At 43.3% G+C, this 19758-nt stretch overlaps 1 protein-coding gene across 3 annotated transcripts in view; it reads left to right on the top strand.

The window, feature by feature from the left end:
* INPP5B (inositol polyphosphate-5-phosphatase B) overlaps positions 1-19758 on the top strand; it is a 44994-nt gene that overhangs the window by 7263 nt on the left and 17973 nt on the right. For 2 of the 3 annotated variants that reach the window (XM_088791031.1, XM_074334420.2), the window contains one exon: positions 19397-19493. In XM_088791031.1, the coding sequence (XP_088647157.1) occupies positions 19397-19493 (97 nt within the window). Of the gene's footprint in view, positions 1-834; positions 1081-19396; positions 19494-19758 lie in introns of those variants that run through there. The other variant, XM_088791032.1, reaches the window with a different exon arrangement.

Raw genomic sequence — 19758 nt, 5'->3', positions numbered from 1 at the left:
GCGGAGGCGGGGACATTGGGGCTGAAGTTCTGTGGGGGTGTTAGTTATTCTTAGGCGGGTGTGACGATGGCAGGGGGGTGGCAGTGGGGTACTCTGGAATCCCAAGGCTGGGGTTGTGGTAAAGTTCCATTTCTGATTCGCTGTGTGACCTGTGGCCAGTCGCTGCACCTCTCTGAGCTTCGGTTTCTCTATTCTAATCTTACGTGAGTTTTTTCAGCCCTGACTTTCCCGAGTTTGGCTTCTGTGGAGATGCAGTTGCACCTACAGAGTCTTACTTTGGGTGAGGCATCCTGTGTGTGTTGGGGTTGCCTGGCTTTTTTGTTGGTCCTCAGACCCTGTGATGGATGAGGCTGTCCACCCTGGGACTAGAGAGCAGGATGAGGTTACAGGTGAAAGGGACTAGGTTTTTTTCCACCCAACCCTTGGTGGATAATGTTGTGCAGCACAAAAGGCCAATTGTTGAGCAGGAGGTTGTTTTTTGGAGAGCAGGAGGCCCAGGGCCTAAATTTGGGTCAGTCTGGTGCTTTGGGAGGATCTGCAGGCCTGTATTTTCTGTCCAGCTCGTAGGTTTTCTGCTAGGGCTCCCAGGTATTTTTTTTCTCCTGGGTGTGCCCATGCGGCTCCAGTTACGTGGGCGCTTTGGCATGCCCACTAGTACCCATTTGTGCCCCTTTACTAGAGGTGAAGAGTCTGTCAAGTAGCACTCCCTTTGCTCTTACAAGGCTTGGAAACTGTGAGGGGCGGGAGCAATAGCATGTTGCACAAGTTTGTAAAATGAGAGGAAACTAGGCGAGCGAAGGACTTCCTCAGTGCTTATGCTTTGCCTTCATTGCAGCCACCGCAGGACGGGTCTTAGCGCCTGGTGGTGCTGATAGGTTGCAGCTTTCATGTGCTTATCTCAGCTCATTTGAAGTGCTGATCTTGAGACAGCTATTGCTTCAGTTTCCATGACACTCTGGGCTCTGGTGCTGGGACCCGTGAGAGTTTAAGATTAAGAACATATCCTCTCCTTGCTCCTCGAAAGAGGCTGCCAGAATCCAGACAGTCGGCGGAGGACAGGCCCAATGGCAAAAGAAAAAGGTGGGTTCTGTCTTCTCCACCAGCACACGAGAAACAGGCTGTTGGAGCGTTTCTTTCCCTAAGCAGAGAGAGGTCTTCTGGGAGAAATCAGCCCAGCTCTGAAGCCATTTATCAGCCCTGGGTGGTACAGGGCCCAGGGATCTCAGGATCTTTTCATTGCCTTTCAGAAAATCTCCCCAAACCAGCCACATGCTGGTGAGGAGTTTTTGTCAAGATTTTGGTTTGAAATGATTTGTCCCCATTGTAATACCTACAGTAAGTGGGGTGACCCTATTAATTGCTAAGTTGCTTATGTTAAAATTGGGAAGAAATGGCACCAAGCCTCCCGTTCTGTTTGGGTCAGCTCTGTTTCCAGAGTTGCTCTGGCCTCAGAGGAGGGTCGTATCTTGTACTCCTTTGGGCCTCCTCTGGTTGGTTGTTCTGGATAGTCCAGGCCCCAAGGGAAACGGGTGTGGATTTGGTTCTTCCTGTATGCATATGATCAAAATATCCACTTCCCGATAGCCTGGAGAACCAACCTGCGGCAAAAAGTTGCTTAAAAATTGTATCTGTGGTGCAGGTATCAGGAAAAACAGGGCTTCCTGGAGGAGCTGACAGTCTGACAGAGAGGGATCTGACAGTCTATACGTAGAGGAAGAGAGTGTCGTGTTGGCCCAGCAGGAAGTGGTCCTTGTAGGGTGAGCCAAGGGTAAGAGCCCCCTCAAGGCCTAACTATTTTAGGGACAAGGTGAATCTGGTCTTTACCCCTCTCTTTTGCCTTGGTGGAGAAAGGCAAGATGTCACTTTGATGCTTCTCTCTAAAATGTCTATTCCTTTCTTTTGGTCTCTGCTGAATTCAGAGTGTCAGGGCAAGCTTGGTAGGGATTGTGGTAGCAAAGGAAATGCAGCTAGTTTTAGATTGGAGTCCATGCCTTCAGGTTCCGACGGTATCTTTGTGCGGAGTTGGGATGTTGAAGTGCGATGTAATGCTTCTGGGTGAGTGGCCGCCTAGGTTCATCTGATTCTCTTGCCTTCTTCAGCGGCTGAGATCTTGCACTGGTCTCAGACAAGTAGATGTTATGTTGTAGGTAGGGGCTTTCCGCTTCTTCATTTATTTAACTGTTCTTGGTGTAGCTTTTTCTTTCCTTAAAAGGAAATAAAGAGAAAAGACTCCTTATTTCTATCTAGCAACTGAAGGTGTGCTTATCCGAATACCCTTTTGGGGGGTCCTGCCTAGGGCGCATTCCTCATCCATGTCATTGTGTAAAATAGTCACCTGCATTTCGTCCTGGGCACATGCAAAGACCTGGAGCTGTGTTCTGGAGGCTTCTGAGCTATGCACTATAAAGGAAATAGCTACTCAGAACTGGGGCCATTCTGGGTCAATTTAACCAAGTGGTAGTAACAAACAAATTTTGGTCTTTTGAAGAGGTTTTTTCATTCCATGTTTGATTCAAAGTGAGATAGCTTTGTAGTAACTCAAATTTAGAATGAGATGTGCTATGAGTATTTTTTCCTCTGGACCCAGGAAATAAAGCATTAAAGTCTGGCCTGAGAAAGGAAATGGATGCTATTTATATCTCAGTGTAGCTTAAAGGGTAACCTAGATTATCAGAGTAGAAGCCAGAAAGAATGTTGGAAAAATAGCCCCGGGTCGGTGGGTCTGTCTGTCTGTCTCAATAAGTGGTCTGTGTGACTGACATCCTTTTAGCATGGAGAAAACGAATTTTGCTAGATGTTTATCCCACAGGTAAAATACCACCCATCATCTCCACCTCTGTGGCAAGCTCTGCAGGCTGCTAAGCAAATTAATTTGAATCACTTTGTTTCTTTAAACAAAAGAGAACTGTGTTCACTTTTCTTCTTCCTTTTTGTTGTTCCCTTCTCTATTTTCCCTCTTTGTCCCATTTAACCTTGTGTTTGTTTCTAGAACAGGAGAAACCCCTGAAGACTTCTTTCCTTCAGAAAACAGTTTGTTTTGGAATTCTACATTAGGAGTCCAGAGCAAGAGAGTTGACCTACAAATGTTCAATTAGAAGTGGAGCTTTGCACAGAAAATTCCTCAGGGAGGGAAAGTTCAGGAAGAGAGAGGGCATCAATATTTATTAGAGGAAAGACAGTGTTGGAACATAGAAGCTAGCCGACTCGTATGTTTTCTTTGCTGCTTAAAATGTATTGCAACAAATTTGTAGGCTTTGCTAGTGATACACATGGGAAGTGACGCTAGCAGGTATGAATGAGGATTTGAACAAAATGTATGTCTAAGTGGCCTGGATATTTTTATTTTCATTTTCATTATTGAACCTTGGTTGAATATTAAATTTGTCTCTTGACTTTGCTTTCTTTCATCTGTAAAGTGGAAGTGAATGTTTGCCTCCTAGAAGGTCACACAGGACTTAAGGCATGCCACATGATTTAAGGGTGCTTTCATTTAGGAAACATTTAAGAATTGCAAGTTCCTACCTCCAAGATCTTAGAAACTGGCTGCCCGCCTCAGGGCTTATCTCAGGCTGGTTTCTTCCAAATAACTATGTTCATCATTATCTTCTTTACTCCTTCCCCTCCAGTTTCTTTTCTGTTAATGCAATCACTAAAATCCTCGGTCATCCTGGACTCTTCCTTCCCTTCTCATGTCTAATAACCAAATTCTGTCCATTGTTTTTCTGCAATTTGAAAATTAAAAACAATTTTTTTAAATCCCCCATAGTTCATGTTGGTAGCTTCTTAACAGAACTAGTACAGGGATGAGACTTCCTAACCTTAAGTCTCCTTCCCCTTAGGGATCTCTTTAGAACGGAACTTCTATCAGGCCTTACTATTTTGTGTGGGAAACTTGAATGTTGCATCATTCCCTGTTGTCTATAGAATAAATTTAGTTCGGATTCTTTAGCCTGAAGTTCAAGCCCTGCGTGGCCCCCATCTCTAGTCTTATCTGCCTCAATTCACTTTCATTTCCTATGATTTCACACTTGACTATCATTATTTCTGGATAAAGCCCTGTGCTTTTTCGTCTCTTTGTTGACATGTTTTACAAGCTTAAACTTGCTGCTAGTTGCATTTTGCATCCTCTCTCCCCCCACAAATAGCACCCTAATGCCTTGTACCTCAGTAGGTGCTCAAAACAATGTCTGCCTTCTTTGTGGGAACTATAGAGACCCTCACAGTTCACAGCCTGAAGTGCTTTTGGCCTGCTCGACTCCTGGCCCCTTCCTCTTTGAGTATGCTCTGCCCTGCTCCCCCCTCTTCCTGCCCACTTCTCTTTCAGCTTTATCGCCAGACCACAGGCAGTTCACAGAAGACACAGTGAAGAGAGAGCCTGGGGAAAAAGTCAAGTCATCTCTCCAGTAGCCTAGCACCACTACAGCCTGTGGCCGTGAAGTAATTGCGCCGTCTTCCTCCTTGAAACTAAACTGGTCATATTTAGCCTGTGCTAACTTAAGGTATTCGCAGAGGGTGCACATTGGATTTTGAATTGAGGACTCAAAGGTTTGCATGGCACACGATGCGTTTTTAGAGATACCTCTGCTCATTTTAAATGCCAAAGTCTATGGTACTTTTTAAAACCATCAGATAATGAGAAATGTTAAAAAGGAAGAAAAGAGAGAAAAATACTTAAGAAGCATGGTTATTTGACTCTTAAGAAAGTAACAGAACTATCTGGGGTGGCGGCCAGGCTAACATAGGAAAAATTGATTCTTTGCATTCTTTTTAATGCTGGGCGCCCTGTGTTAGGGGCTTCTTTCAAGAGTTCCCTGCCTTATGTCCCATGAGCTTTGACATGAGAGTAAAATCCAAACTCTACATGGCATTCAAAGTCTTACAGTTTGGCCCTGATATATATAATACAACTTTATTACTAATAAAAAAATTTTATTCATAAAAAGTTTATTACTGTTATGACTGTTTATTATCATTATTGTTAGTGGCAGGTACCATTTATTAAGCACTCACTGTGGGTGTGTGGGCCTCCGTGTGCCACCAAAGCGCTGTAAGAGGATGTCTGTGTTTCAGAGGAAGAGATCGAGGCTTAGAGAGGGTGTGTAACAGACCGGTGATCAGCCACTAGTCAGTGACAGAGTTGAGACTAGAACTCACGTTGTCTTTTTTAATCTGATGCTTGAGCCCTAACCCTTACACTCTTCTTGTGTATCCCCCGATGCTTCTCAAACAAAACTTCATTTCTGCATATTTCTACTACTTATTACTACTTATTTCTGAACATACCACAATGCCATGTGTTTGTGCTGAAATTATTTCCTCTGCCAGAAACACTTCCTGAACCCCATGCTTTTCTGACAGTTAATATAGCTTATTAGTTAAGAGCACAGACTCTTGACCCAGATTCCTTGGGTTTGAATCCTGGCTGTGCCATTGATTAGCTGTGTGTTCTTGGCAAGTGACTCAACCTCTCTGTGTATATCTCCTGGTCTATAAAGTGCAGATAATAGTAGTACCTACCTCATGGAGTAGTTGTGAAGATTAATATACGGAAAGTGATTATTAAAGCCATGCCTGTCATGTAGTAAGCCTTAAGTATTTTCTATTAATATTATTCATGATAATATTACTGTCATTGTCAAAATGAACACGGCCTGACTTGGGTTTTGGGTAATTGGATCTGGATCTATTTCTCTCCCCGTGAATTGAATGTATCTCTTTCTGGTATGTGTTGCCCTGTCTTAGACTGAGAGAGCCTATAGGATGGCTCCCTGGTGGTGTGTACACAGTACGGTGTCATTGAACTAACCCACTTACTCCTGCCAGTTTGAATTGTTGGCATTTTGCTCGCATGGTTTTGCAGGTTCTTCTAGCGTGCTGGAAGTGGAATGCAAAGGCCAGTGACTGAGAAGATAGGAAGGGATCCCTACCTCCTCCTAGACCTGTCTAGTAGCAGCTCAAGGAGGGTAGGATGTGACCTCCACCCAGCAATGACAGCCACACACCCACGCATCCTGTGCAGACCATGGTGGTGCTTTTGCTTTGTTATCCAGACACACTCAGTCCTGCTATTCAGCTAGTACTTACCCCTAAGAATTTATAGTTTCATTGAAGATGTACTCCTGTTTGCAAAAGGGGAGGCTGTGGAGTGGAGCGGATCTGGGTTTTAATTGTCCTTGGGCATGTCTGCTATCTGCTCTGGGCCTCAAGAACCGCATTTGTCAAAGGAGGCCCATGATCAGAGATAACGCGGGAATGCTCGATACATGATAGTTACTATAATCAAAGCAGTGGGAGGTGAGCAGTGCTGCAGCAGAGGGAAAAGCACAAACCGGTCCTGGTCTATTGTGTACCAGGCAATGTGCTGCTAGACCCTTGACTCATTTAAATTCCATTTGTTTATTCTTTTGTCCTCTCTGTAAGTTGGGTAGTATTATCCTCGTTGTGCAAATGAGGAAACAAATTAAGTAATTTGCTTGAGGTTTCACTAGGGTAGTGGATGGGGCCAGTAAAATCGCCAGGTCTATTGTATTCCAAAGCCCAAAGCTTTTTCCCAAACACTAATTTCTCTTAAAGTGCCAAACAAGTTATATGGACAAGAAGGCCTACAGAATTCAGAGGAACGACTACCCGAGGACTAGTGTGGTTGGGAGTGCCTTGTGAAGGAGGACGTAGGGTAGGAGTTGAGGCTGGGCCTCGAAGGAGAGGTGGCCAGAAAGTAGGAGGGATTTCATGTGGAGGCAGGAGTAAGGAAGGGTGGCGTGCATGAGGAACCGGTCTGTTGAGATTGGGCTATTGTCTTTGGGTGGTGGATTGGTGAGAGAGGGGAGGGCTAGTTTGGAAAGGGCCTCATATGCCAGTCCAGCCTGTTTGGATCTTCACCTGCAGGCAGTGGTGTAATACTGAAAGGTTTAGAGCGGGGAGAGTTGAAATCAGAGTTTAATCTGGCCAAGTCCAGAGACTGAATTGGGTAGGGAGAAGTGGGAAGTTCTCTTAGTTGGGAGACTTTGAGGTAGTAAGTGAGGAGAGGATGACCTGGAGGAAGGCAGCTGTGAGAAGGAAGAGAGATGACTGACTGGCTCTGGGGGTGAGGAGAGGGGTGAGCCGATGGCAGGATTGCAAACCTGGCTGCCCGGGAGAGCGATGGTGCTGGTGATGGAAGGGAGAGCCCAGAAGTCAAAGCATGGCTTTACCTGGGACCCATCTGTGCAGAGAACATCGTGTAGAAATGCCCAGTGAAAACTGGAGGGACTGAATTCAGGCAGAGTTGGACAGCTCCATTTAGAATTGACTGTGTCTGATGATTCCTTTTTTGTTTTACATTTATTGGGGCGACATTGGTTAATACAATTATATAGGTTTCAAATGTACAGTTCTATAATACATCATCTGTATTGCATGTGTGTTCATTACCCAAAGTCAAATCTCCTCCCATCACCATATATTTGACCCCCTTTACCGATGATTCTTATAGAAGATAAAGAACAAGGTGTAGATCTGTACTGTCCAATATGTAGCCACATGTGGCTGGGTAAATAAAAGCTCAGTTTCTCATTCGCTGTGGCCACATTTTTAAGTACTCAAGTGTGGCTAGTGGCTACTATTTGGGGCAGTGCGGTTATAAGACGTTTTCATCATCACTGAAAGTGCTATTGCTCTAGATCTTGGGGAATACCTACAAATAACTATGGGACCTGCAGTGGGAACAGAGCAAGAGGAGGAGACAGAAGGAGCAATTGAATTAAGAAATAATGTTGTTGCGTCTTGGACGATTACCAGAAGAAATGGGGTATTTGGATTTTGGTTTGAATTTACTTTATTTCCTTATGTGATGCCATGTTTTGGAAAAAGCCCAGACCCCAAGTCAGTAGTATGCCTGGCTACAAGACCCTGAAATTGAGGCCTTGCCTCCTGTCTTTGTTTTGTAGATCTGGGCCTTCAACAGATCTGGTTTAGCTTCTAGGGCACCTTTTGGCCATGCAGCTTGGGATAGCACTGAGTTAACCATAGGGAAGAAAGACAGCAACTGTATCAACCGTATGAGGCAGATACTGTTATCTTCACTTGAGGAAGTAGAAGCTGAGAGAAGTTAGTTAACTTACTCAGGGTCATACATCTAGTAAGTGGCAGGGCCAGAAATGGAACATAAGTCTGACTCCAAAGCCTATGAGATATACACAGAAGGTGCCACAAAAATGTATACACATTTTAAGAAAGGAAAACTGTATTAAAATTGTAATACTCAATATATACTGATAACAAAAGGTGAATACAAGTCACGTTTAACTTCTGCAGTTACAACAGGTAGCCGCCAAAAAAATGTATACAAGTGGACACTTTGGTCAGCGTTGTTCAAGCAATAGTTTGCTATAATCAGAAGTGTCTGGACGCTGATGGTAACCACTTTGAGCACCTCTTGTCATTGCAGAAGTCAAACGTGACTTGTATTCATCTTTTGTTATTGGTATATATTGAGTATAACAATTTTAATACAGTTTTCCTTTCTTAAAATGTGTATGCATTTTTTGGCACTCTCTGTATGTGTGTGTTTATATATATATATATATATATATATATATATATATATATATATATATATCTTATTTCATATATCTTCTATAAATTATCTTATATCTTATTTTATCTAACTTAGAAAGTACCTATAAGCAAAAAGAAAAAGAAATCCCACCACTGAGAAATGACTAGTATTAACATTTGGTGTATACCCTTCGAGACTTTCCCACGAGTATATGTAATTGTCTGTATACTATATGTATGTTTGTAAACGTGTTATATATGTGCATAGACACATACTTCAGTCCTTTCTGATGCATATAGATATGTCAGGCCATGCTCTTCACTACCATCCTCAATCCTTTATCAGCAGTTTTAAAGTCCTAAAAGCTCTGAAGACTGAAAAAATTTTTTTGTAAGTTTGGCTCCATCTCAGTCTGGCAGTAAGACTTGTTTGAACTGACATGAGACTATTTATAGGCTTTATCCCACTAAGTGTAACTACTCATAAATGGCTCTGTGGAAATATGAAAGTTTTGATTACTGAGTGTTGGCTCAGACTCTGCTGGGAGCGTTATAATATATGGTGTAGGTAACATGTTATTTTTCTAAAATCCCCCCAATTCTGAATTCCAAAATACATTTGGCCCCAGAGGTTTCAGCTATGGGGTGGTGAGTCTGTATCAGGCATTACTGCTGCTCGGGCTCAGAAAGGAGCCCAAGGGTCACTGGTGTCTGTTTAGTGAGACCCACGAGAAGGGTTTTGGTTCTGTAAGATGTGCAGTGCAATGCACAGAATTCGCAAGAAAAATAGAACACTTCCGCGCTTTTATAAATCCAGGTCAAGCTGCAGTTGTTACTATGGTTGACCTAGTAGGTAGGCTCTTACTGGGAAGTGGTTTAAATTGTAGGTATGAAAGGTGATCATCAAAAAAGCACCCAGAAATGGCAGCAAGCTTCTGCCCTGTGACTCTTTGTTCAGTATGTTTACTCACTACCTGGTTTGTGCAATATGTTGCGGTAACCTGGGGCCACAAGAAAAAACATCAGCCCCTGCTCCCAGGAGCCTGTGGTCTAGCTAAAGGGGTGAGACAAATAAGAGTTCAACAGTTACAGTCCACTACGATAAATGCCTTGAAAGAAGGCAGTACTGTGTGTGAGAGAAAAGAAGCAGAGGGCCAGAGACTCCTGCACTGAGTCTTGAGGGATGAGTTTGAAGTTGACCACATGAAGGTGGATTGAGGGGTGGTTAGGATATACCCAGGATCAGGGGTGGGGTGAAGAGGAAACATCTAAAATCCTCTTGGTGTGACTGGATTCGGGGCGGGGGTGGGCGAAGGGAGTTGGGAGCCGATGGTGGCACGTGGAGCTAGTTACAAAGATCCTTTTATGTAATTCTCAGAAGTTTGGGTTTTAGTCCAAAGGTGATGGAAGTTATTGAGGGGTTTTATGCACAGGAATGGCCTCCTCAGATGTGTGTTTTCTTTGAGGTGTTGGCAGAATGGATTGGAGGGGGTGAGAATGGAGGGAGGGAAATCACTGACGGTGGTTTCCAAAAATATTCAGCGTCTGACCTAAGGCATGACAATGGGGTAAGGAAGAGGGCCACATATAAACACGTTTAGGAGAGAGGACTTATAGGACTTGGTGACTGAACCTGGGAGGAAGGGGAAAACCCCAGACGCCACCTCTTAGGCTGAGGGACAAAGGATTGGAGGTCTGAGGTTGGAAAAAGGGCAGAGCGGGAGTGAGGAAGCAGGAGAGGAGGAAGGACAGGAAGCTGTGGCCAGACAGGGAACCATGGGGCTGTGTGATGGTCAATTTGGTGAAGAGCTGCTGACAGCCACCTTCCGTGCCAGATTCAGGAGAGAAAAGATTCCGAGAAGACTGCCTGAGGCTGGAAATCCCCAAATCATGCCTTAAAATTTCCATACATAGAGTGTGGAATGAAGTTGCAGTCATTGCTGGGCTGAGTCCTGAAACAGATGACGAGATACAGGTCTGCAGGACGATTTTCCAGTCAGTACGCTGCCCACTTACGGACCTACGCCGAGTCCACAGGGACAAACCACTTGTGCTTTCAGTCTGGCTGCTCATAGGAACTACTCAAAAATCCAAAACTCTGAGCCTTTAGAAAGCACTGACATGCAGAAACGGAGCTCTTATGCCTCAGTTTGCCTTTGTATATTATAAAGGCCCCTGAGGTATTTCTATTAATGTCCCTACTTTATAGATGAAGAAACTAAGACCCAGAGAGAGGAAGTAACTTGTCACACAAGAAAGTAATGGTAGCGCTAGACTTCGGCTTGAGTTTCCTGAGGCTTTTACGCATCGAACACACTCAGTACGTGCTATGCAGGAGGTGCTGTGCCAGGTCCTTGGGGAGTAGCGTAAAGGAGCCCTGCCTCCTAGAGCTTACATTTTAATGGAAATGCCATTAATAAGCCAGTGAATACATATAAGATATGACGTCATGTGGTGTTAGTACTAAAAGGAAAAATGTAAATCGCAAGGCTGTGGTTCTCAAACTGTGTGCCGAGGCACTCTGGGGGCTCTGCAGTGAACTCACAGAGACACTGGGGGGCATTTAAAAATTTGAAGGTACTCACAGAGATGCTTGATATCTTTTGGAACACCAGACTTCTAGCTCGAGGTCATTTACTGTTTCAACATTAGATGGTACTGCATTCCTTTTGATGACGTTCTATCTTTGTGAAGCTGGGTTTTTTTGGTGGCTGCTGCGGTCAAAATCGGGTACCATGCAAAAATCAATGTGGAACGTTGTGTGTGGTGTCCAGTGTGATTCCAGGGTTTGAGAAGTTGTATGGTACGCCACAGGCACACACATCTCATTAGTAAGTAATTGTGGTCATTTAAAATGAAATAGACATATTTTTTTCTTTCTACTTATGTGTCTTTTTTTCAAACTGCTCCTGGGTTATTAGGGCTTAACTACTTAGTCATGTGTTTGGCCCTAACGACTTAAACAGAACTGTTAGGTCTGTCGTTTGGCCTAGAGGCACTTTGAAGAAATTATTGAGACAGTAAGGGTGCTGTGAAGCGAGAAAGTTCAGGAACCTCCAGAGTAAGGGGATAGAGTGAGGTAGGGTGGAGAGGCCTGCTTCGATGGGGTATCAGTGAGAACTTCTGACCTTTGAGCAGGGGCTTGAATGAAACGGAGATCTGGAGGAAAAGCATTCCGGGCAGAGGGACCAGCAGGAGCAGAGAAGTGTGTCGAGATCAGACTGAGTGATGTAGAGCATAGAGCAAGGTACGTGAGGGCAGAGGCGCGGCGGCCAGGTTAGGTAGGGCCGGGTCAGCTCTGTTCAGGGGCTCAGAGCCTATGCTGAGTGCCTAGAGAACTATTTAAAGGCTGACGCAGGGAAGTTACTTCGTCTGACGTAGTGGTGTACTTTCTTTTCTTCTAAGTTCACTCTGGCTGCCAGTTGGAAACCTAAGAGTGTAAGTGTGGAAGCTCAACAATTAATATCTGCTGTGGTAGTCTTGGTGAGAACTTCCAGATATGTTTTTGAAGGTAGAACTTGCCTAAATTGCTGATGAATTGGATGTGAGTGTAAGGGGGAAAAAGAGGAGTTACAAGTTAATCGTAGTTTTTTTTTAATTCGGAGCAGCTGGTTGAATGATGATGTCATTTACTGAGATGAAGAAAACTAAGGGAGGGGGAAACAGAATCTAAGAATCTGGAGCTCAGATGAAAGGTCCAGGCTGGAAATATAAATTTGACAGTGAACAGATTTACCATGGAGGTGTTTTTTTGTTTGTTTGTTTGTTTGTTTGTTTTTAAATAATTTTATTGGGGAATAGTGTGTTTTTCCAGGACCCATCAGCTCCAAGTCAAGTTGTTGTTTTCAATCTAGTTGTGGAGGGCGCAGCTCACTGGCCCATGTGGGAATTGAACCGGTGACCTTGGTGTTATGAGCACTGTGCTCTAACCAACTGAGCCAACCAGCTGCCCAGTGGAAGTGGTTTTGAAAACTGTGAGATCACCTAGATGAGAAAGAGTGTAGCTGTTGATGAAGAGGTCATCCCAGGACCTTGCCTGGAGTCATTCCTGGGGGTGGGGGGTTGGGTGGGTGGAGAAAAAGAGGAGCCTTCAAGGACTAAGGAAAATGTTTACTAGAGGAGGGAGTGGTCATCTAGTCAGTGTTGCCAAGAAGGTTGAAGTGGACTTTGCTGAAAACTGGGAATTGACCACTGGACTCGGCAGCATGAAAGTTATCATTAACCTTAACCAGCCATTGCAGTGGAGTACAGCAAGTCTTCGAATAATGTTTTGTTCACATCATTTCATTTCAACAAAAGATTTGATTCCGGACCGGGGCCACTGTCTGTGTGGAGTTGGCACATTCTCCCCATGTCTGCATGGGTTTTCTCCGGGGACGCCGGTTTCCCTCCACGTCCCAATGACGTGTGTGTGAGGTGAACTGATGTGTCTGAGTTGTCCCAGTCTGAGCAAGTAGGAGAGGGAGTGGGTGGCCCTGTGATGGAAGGACGTCTTGTCCGGGATGGGTTCCCGCCTTGTGCCCTGAGCTGCCGGGTGATGTTTTTGTGACCATAATATGCTGTAGGAACTTAACTCTTGTTTATATTAACTAGTCTCAGGTAAAATTGGTTTTTGTATATGTCTTTTAGCTTAAAGGCACAGTTTCCAAGAACCTAGTGACATTAAGTGAGGACTTACTGTAGGGAAGAGCAGAGAACCCCATTGCTGAGGCTTGAGAAAAGAATGGGAAGTGAGACAGCGACTAGATAAGCCTTTCAAAGAATTTTGATTTCAGTCCCCAGTATGCCTTTTTTTTTTTAAGGTTATTTTAGAACAATGTTGGGTTTTTGGAAAACGTGTGAGAACAGTACAGATCGATCCCATATGTCCCACATTCCGTTTCCTGTATCATTATCTTACATTAGTTATGGCACACATTTCACAATTAATGAACTATTATTGATACATTATTATTCACTGAAGTTCCTATTTTTTTCAGATTTCCTTTGTGTTTACCTTATGGCCTTTTTCTGTTCTGGGGACCCACCTAGGATCCCACATTACCTTTAGTCATGTCACTTTAGGCTTCTCTAGGCTGTGACTATTTCTCAGACTTTCCTTGTTTTGCATGACCTTGACAGTTTGAGGGAATGCTGGTCAGGTATTTTGTAGAGTAACCCTCAGTTTGGATTTGTCTGGTGCTTTTCTCACAATTAGACTAGGGTTATAGGCTTTGGGCAGAAGACAACAGAGGTAAAGTATCGTTCTCATCACATCATATCAAGGGTGTACTAACAACATCATTTATCACTGTTGATGTGAAGCTTCAGCGCCTGGTTAAGGTCACGCTGGTCAGGTTTCTCCGGTAGTTAGCCTTTCCCTCCTTTCCATATTGTCCTCTTTGGAAGGAAGTCACTATGTACAACCCACAGTTAAAGAGAGGGCATTTGTGCTTCACCCCCTTAAAGAGAGAGTATTTACCTAACTTACTTGGAATTCGTCACAGGAGATTTGTCTCTTTACTTTTTTATTCAATAATTTCTATCAGTGTGGACTGGTGGCTGTTTATTTTGTACTTTGAATTATAATCCAATACTACTTTAATTTGTTGCTCACATTGTTTTAACTGTGGCCATTGGGGCTCTGTCAGTTGGCTCCTGCATCCCTCGGGCATACTCCTATTGTTGTGGGGGTACCGTTTATTTGTGTGTGTGTTTTGAGCACTTTCTTCTTTTCTGGCACTGCAAAATGCTCCAGGCCCATCTGTTTTATTTATTGCCCAATTCCTAGAATAACTATATCTCAAGGAGCCCTAGTTCCTTATATTGGAGAAGGGTATTAGAAACCAAGACCTGGGCATTAAGTGCAGTCGTTGCTACGGGGTGTTCTTGCTTCTAGGCCGTCTTAGCTGACAGAGCAAGGAAATACATGTGTGTATACTTACCTCTGTGTGTGTGTTTCTCTATGTGACCATCTATATTTATATTAAGGTAAACATGAGTGTATATTGATATCTCCAACTCTATCTAATCCATTACCACACGAATCATTTTAACTTCTTCCCCTTGCTTATTGGGAACCTTCTTCTTCAACAGTGAGAAACCTGGCTCCCACAATCCACCATGGTGTCAGAATTGTTAACTCACAGCTTTATGAACTAGAGTACAGTATTCATGTACAGTTCCTTCTGCCTTTAGTCTTACACTCCACTCATTTCGAAAGTTACTTAGGTAAGCACTTTTTCTTCTATACCCTTCAGTGAGGCTGTTTCATACATTTACAATATAGTTAGATTCTTCTGTCATTTTCTACATTTCACTCCAGGATCCCCTGACTTCAGAAATGATTTTTTAAAATTTGCATACATTGAGGTTTACTCTTTGTGCTGTAAATTTATATGGGTTTAGAAACCCACAGATAATGTCATGTATGCACCATTACAGAGTCTTACAGAATAGTTTCACTGCCCTGAAAAGTCCCCTGTGTTTCCTATTTAATTGTTACCCTGCCCGCTGAGCCTCCGGCAACCACTGATCTTTTTACCGTCTCTGTAGTTTTGCCTGATCCAAAATGTTATATAATTGGAGTCATATATAGTATGTAGTCTTTTCAGACTGGCTTCTTTCACTTAGCAGTATGCATTTAATATTCATTCATGTCTTTCTGTGGCTTAGTAACTCATTCTTTTTTACTGCTAAATAACGTTTCATTATATGGCTAGACCACAGTTTGTTACCAGTCACCTGTTGAAGGACATCTTGTTTGCTTGAAGTTTTTGATTATGAATAAAGCTGCTATAAATATTTGCATGCAGGTTTTTTTTTTTGTAATTATGTTTTTGTTTTTAGTTTTATTGGGGAATACTGGGGAGCAGTGTGTTTCTCCAGGGCCCATCAGCTCCAAGTCGTTGTCTTTCAATCTGGTCGTGGAGGGTGCAGCTCAGCTCTAAGTCCAGTCACCGTTTTCAGTCTTAGTTGCAGGGGGCACAGCCCACCATCCCATTCGGGAATTTGAACCGGCAATCTTGTTGAGAGCTCGCGCTCCAACCAACTGAGCCATCTGGCCGCCCCTGCAGTGTTCTTTTGGAATGTTTCAGGTCATCTTCCCATTGTCTTCAGTATTCAACAAAAATAAGAGTAAAAAACTAGAATAGATTGTTCCTAGAATTGTATGACACGATGGTTAATTATTTCTAGAAACCAAATTCCCCACTGGATTCTACCTTTCTTGCTTTAGTCTCACTGAGCTCTAAAGCTTAGAGAACCAAGGTATTTGAGTTAGTGAATGGCATACAGGGACATCTATTAGAATGGCTGAAATCCAAACCACTGACAGTACCAATTGCAGACATGGATGTGGGGTAACAGTAGCTCTCATTCATTAACTGTAGGAATAGAAAATGGTGCAGCCAGTTTGGAAGCAGTTTGGCAGTTTATTACAAAGCTAAACATGGTCTTACCATATGACCCAGCAATCACACTCCTACATATTTATTTGAAAATTTATGTCCATATAAAAACCTGCATGGGGGTGGCCGGATGGCTCAGTTGGTTAGAGTGTGAGCTCTGAACAACAGGGTTGCCGGTTTGATTCCCCCCTGGGCCAGTGAGCTGCACCCTCCACAACTAGTTGAAGACAACGAGCTGCCGCTGAGCTTCCGGAGGGGCGGCTGGATGGCTCAGTTGGTTAGAGCGCGAGCTCTCAACAACAGGGTTGCTGGTTCAATTCCCACATGGGATGGTGGGCTGTGCCCCCCGCAACTAAGATTGAAAACAGCAGCTGGACTTAGAGCTTGATTGCGCCCTCCACAACTAGATTAAAGGACAATGACTTGGAGCTGATGGGCCCTGGAGAAACACACTGTTCCCCAATAATTCCCCAGTAAAATTTATTTTTAAAAGCATGCTGCAAACTTGAACTTAGAAGGTACGAGGTATGATAAAAAAATATGGTGAATCTTTTAAAAAAAATTATTATAGTAAAAGACACATTGTCATTAATCCCCTCAAAATACTCCCCCTTGCTTCACACACACTTACCCCATCATTCTTGCCACTTTCTGAAGCAGTTCTGGAAGTCCTCTTTCCTGAGTGTCTTTAGTTGCACTGATGTGGCTGCCTTGATGTCCTGAATCGATTCAAAACGTTTATCTGTCATGGTCATTTGACTTTGGGGAAGAGCCAGAAGTTGCACGGTGCCAGATCCTGCCAGATTCAGTGAATAAGGTGAATGAAGACACACCATAATGTTTTTATTTGACAGAAATTGCTGTACCAGAAGCCATGTGTGACATGGAGCCTTTCCATTGTGGTCACAAAATACGGTGAATGCTGTTGCCTAGTGCCATCCAAAGGAAAGGCAGGATCTTCAATACCAGAAGTGGTGTGTCAAACCTTAGTAACAGTGTTTCAACTTGTAACAAGTTTTAACTTGTTTGATGCAGTCAGATATGAACTATGGTTGAGAAAAGTGTGTTTTTAAAGTGTGCTGTCAATCATCCTCATCATAACAACAGTCCATGTCACACATCGCTCTGGTATACGGCAATTTCTGTCCAATGAAAACATTACAGTGTGTCCTCATCCACCTTATTCACTGGATCTGGCACCGTGCAGCTTCTGGCTCTTCCCCAAAGTCAAAATTATGCAGGACATCGAGGCAGCCACGACAGCGCAACAAAAGACACTCAGGAAAGAGGACTTCCAGAACTGCTTCAGAAAGTGGCAAAAACAATGGGATAAGTGTGTGTGAAGCAAGGGGGAGTATTTTGAGGGGATTAATGACAATGTATCTTTTACTGTAATCATTTTTTTATTTAGACATTTACCATATTGTTTGATTATGCCTCATATATATTTACATAAGGCACATACGGGATCCACAGTGTTTTCTACTGAAATGTTGAGTGATTTAACTACTTGTAATGTGCTGGCTAGTGTGCTGGGGTTGGGAATGTGGCGCAGAATAAATCAGATCTAGTCTTGTTCTCAGTAAGCTTGCAGTGTAACTGCGGAGACAAACAGTTACAATATACAGCAATCAAGACTGTGATGGAAGAAGTACAGGGAGTTATGGGAACACCAATGTCAGGGCATCTGACTAGTCTAGGAGGGGTCAGAGAGGCTTCTTAGAGGAAGTGACGTCTAAGACGTGGCCTATAGCAGGGGCTGGCTAACTACAGTCTGGGGGCCAAATTCAGTCTGCTGCTGGCTTTTGTACAGCCTGTGAACTAAGAATAGTTTTTGCATTTTGAAGTGTTTGAAAAGAATCAAAAGAGATGAACATTTTGATATGTGAAAATTATCTAATATTCCATTTTCAGTGACCATAAATGAAGTGTTATCGGGATACAGCCACGCCCATGGCTGCTTTTGTACTATAATCGCAGAGTTGGATAATTGTGACTGAGACTGCATGGCCTGCAAAGTCCAGGACATTTACTCTCTGGTCCTGTACAGAGAGTTTGCTGACCCTTGGCCACAGGATTGGGTAGGAGTTAGCCGTGTAAAGCAGAGTAAGGAAGTAAGTTTCTAATCGGATCGTTGTATAACTGCAGTAGCGTTAATATACTTTGAGTATGGTGTTCAAGGAGGTAGGGGGCCAGAGGTGGGCAGGGTCCTGACTGGGAAGAGACTTGGCAGCCGTATTAAGGGGTTTGGGTTTATCTGATGGGGAGCGTTGAAAAGGTTTTAAGTGGTATCATCAGATTTCCTTTTTCAAAAATTCCTCTGGTTAGAGAGAGTGGGGTGAGAGCAGAGGCAAGGAGACCAGTTGAGGTTTTTGCAGTCATTCCGAGAAGTTGTTGGTAACCTGGACTAGTATCGTGACAGTGGGGGTAGGGACATATTGATTTGAGAGGCATTTAGGAAGCAAAATGGAAAGACCTTAGTAATTCGTTGGAGGGATTGAAATATAATTTTTCAAATGATTGTGTTTCAAATGTAATGTTTCAACTGATTGTGTTTTCTTTTCAACTGCAAAGTTTGTTTGCTTTTTCTGGATCATATGAATGCATGGTTGAAAAGTCCATGTTTAGTAATAGTCTTCAGAGCAAAATTCTTCGGTGATGTTTCATGCCTCTGGTGCCCCTTGTAACTGGTGTATCGAAGCAGCATCTCTCTGTGGCCTGTTCATGCTGTTCCCTGTTGACAAGAGATCTGGCTTTTAAGGAGCAGAGCAGCTATTAGCAGATTAATTTTCCTTTTCAGATGACCTTGGTTTAACAACTTCCCCAAAGTATTTCTTTGTTGCATGTCCTTGGGCTCTGGTTTTCAAGGCAATTTGTTGACAGTGACAAGCGTTTCTCATTCTCAAGGGCTCTAGACCCTTTCCAGTTTTAGATCCCCGACGCTTGCCCTTTTCTTCCTTGGAAATGAAGTCTCGCTTACAGTAAATGGTAACCAGTTCACTATTATATATTTTATAATATGTTGTGTGGCTTTCAGAGTGCTTACTCAGCATGCCAGCTATTTGATCCCTGCAATAAACCTGTGAGGAATGCAGGACAGATCAGGTTACTGAGATTAGGAGAGGTGAGATGACTTGCCCAAAGCCAAAGGTCAACAAATAGTAGAGCTGGTGGCAGAACTCACGGCTGTAGGTTTCACAGCTGAGTCTTGCTGTAATGCACTCTCTCTCCATGAAAAGGGAGTCAGACTCACTGCGAGAATTACGTTTTCAGCAGTAATGACATCCAGATGCAATTTTTTTGTTTTCTCTTTGTATGCTTTGTGAAAGCTTCATCCAGATACCAGCGTAGACCTTTTTTATGCTTTTGAGCAATATGTGGACTACCAATAATTCCTAGTACGATTTGGGGAACTGTCGACTCTATATTAAAGTGTATGTAAGTATATTTTAATTCCTTCCCCCTTCCCGTAGGTGGTTCTCACTTTGATGATTTGAGGCCACATGGGAAAGGCCTGCTTGTGGACCAAAGCTCCCGGGGTCAGGATAAACCAGAAAACTTGCTCACAAGGTAATGCAGCTTTCCCTTCATTTGTACCTCTCATTAGAGAACTGAAAACATTACTGTGCATGATGTAAATTGTCCCAGGGTAGCTGGCCTAAGAAATGTTGGCTATTTATTGAGCACTTACGGTGAATGCCAGGCACCATGCACTTACGTGGATTATCTATTTTAACCTGAGAGGTAGGTACCATTATTTTTTTTGTCTTACAGCTAAGGAAACAAGTGAAGAAGAGAGGTTATATAACTCACCCAATATCCGGAATTAGCAAGT

This window comes from Rhinolophus sinicus, chromosome 14, assembly GCF_057876585.1.
Source record: "Rhinolophus sinicus isolate RSI-liver-muscle chromosome 14, RSI-T2T, whole genome shotgun sequence".
In the NCBI taxonomy this organism is placed as follows: Eukaryota; Metazoa; Chordata; class Mammalia; order Chiroptera; family Rhinolophidae; genus Rhinolophus; species Rhinolophus sinicus.
The sequence above is the reverse complement of the archived record's forward strand: the minus strand, read 5'-3'. Positions and strand labels throughout refer to the sequence as shown.